We start from the raw sequence: 1,239 nt of genomic DNA on the forward strand, positions 1-1,239 counted from the left end.
TATTTGACCAACAAATATGCTCATATAATGTGTGGCTGTATATCAGCGTCATACAAGTACAAGTGTACACCAATCGTGGCCTAAGAATCGCAACAAACTAACTGCTCTAGTAGTACAAACTAAGCTACATCCACGACGGCGGCGCCGGTACTGCAAAGCGGATTGGCCTTGAAGCCAACGGCAGGGAACGACTTCTTGACGGGACCGACGCTGAGGGTGACGACTCCGCCGCCAACCTCGACGCCGGTGACGGGGACCCAGACGAACAGCACGCGCACGCGGACGCCCTCGAGCCCCGTGACCGCCCCGGGCGCCACGGACCCGGAGAGCTTGATGTCGTACAGGACGCGGTAGCCCCCGGCCTCGATCTCGCAGCCGTCGTCGAGGAAGAGCTCGAAGGAGCCGTCGGAGTGGAGGAGGTACCGCCGGGCGGTTTTCGGGAGGAGAGCGCGCGGGAGGCCGAACCGATCCATTAGCTCCGGCACGGTGGGAGGGTCGTAGGGCGCCGTCGAGGTGGAGCTAGTGAGGAGGTTCAGGCCGAGGAGGAGCAGGAGGAGCCGGCGGCTGGGGGCTGTGGCCGCCATGTTGACCATTGGGGGCTTGCTTGTTCTTGGTTTCGGCTCTGGGCGTTTGTTGTTTCTCTCTCGACGGATGGATGGGAAAGTGCCACCGGCCAAGGGAGCTCTGTTCTAGTTGGGCTTGGTTTGGGGAGGATAGAATAAAAAGGAGGAATCTTGAGATATTCTTTTAGCTTCAGCCAAGGGTGATAATGCAAACATCGCCATTGCCTTTGCAGAATTTTATAGTCTGTTCGTAATCAGCTAGTACGTTTTCTACTGCGACATCTGGTTAGATGGTTAGAAGGCAGTGGTATCCCCTGTCCATTCAAATCCCGGTGTCTGTATTTATTTTGAATTTATTTTAGAATTTCCGATGATACGCGTTCTGTGGGAAGAAACGTTCCTCTTAACTATGAGACATCTACAGCGGCTTCGTAAAATTTCAAAATAATGTGCCGGCTCATTCCCTCGGATGTGCTCATAGGGGCAGGATGTGTGTGTGTGCGCACGTTCATAGAAGTGAGTATATGTGCGTGTATATAAGCGCTTGTGCTTGTACCGTGTTCAAAAAAAGCTAGACTTCTATCCGATGATAAGTGCCACATACGTGACACGAAGCAATTCTGTCCTGATATATTTTGAGGGTCTTTTTTAACTGACCTAGCTAAGTTTAATACTG

At 52.6% G+C, this 1,239-nt stretch overlaps 1 protein-coding gene across 1 annotated transcript; it reads right to left on the minus strand.

Annotated features, from left to right (window-relative positions):
• On the minus strand, window positions 1–707 carry LOC125541742. The gene has a single exon (XM_048705084.1). The coding sequence runs from the start codon at window positions 591–593 to the stop codon at window positions 120–122; it is 474 nt and encodes a 157-aa protein (XP_048561041.1). The 5' UTR covers window positions 594–707; the 3' UTR covers window positions 1–119.
• Window positions 708–1,239: the final 532 nt, after the last annotated feature.

Source organism: Triticum urartu, chromosome 2 (assembly GCF_003073215.2).
Source record: "Triticum urartu cultivar G1812 chromosome 2, Tu2.1, whole genome shotgun sequence".
Lineage (NCBI taxonomy): Eukaryota > Viridiplantae > Streptophyta > Magnoliopsida > Poales > Poaceae > Triticum > Triticum urartu.

Excerpts from the sequence above, each read along its gene's own strand:
- LOC125541742 (XM_048705084.1), bottom strand. The coding sequence starts at position 593 with ATGGTCAACATGGCGGCCACAGCCCCCAGCCGCCGGCTCCTCCTGCTC.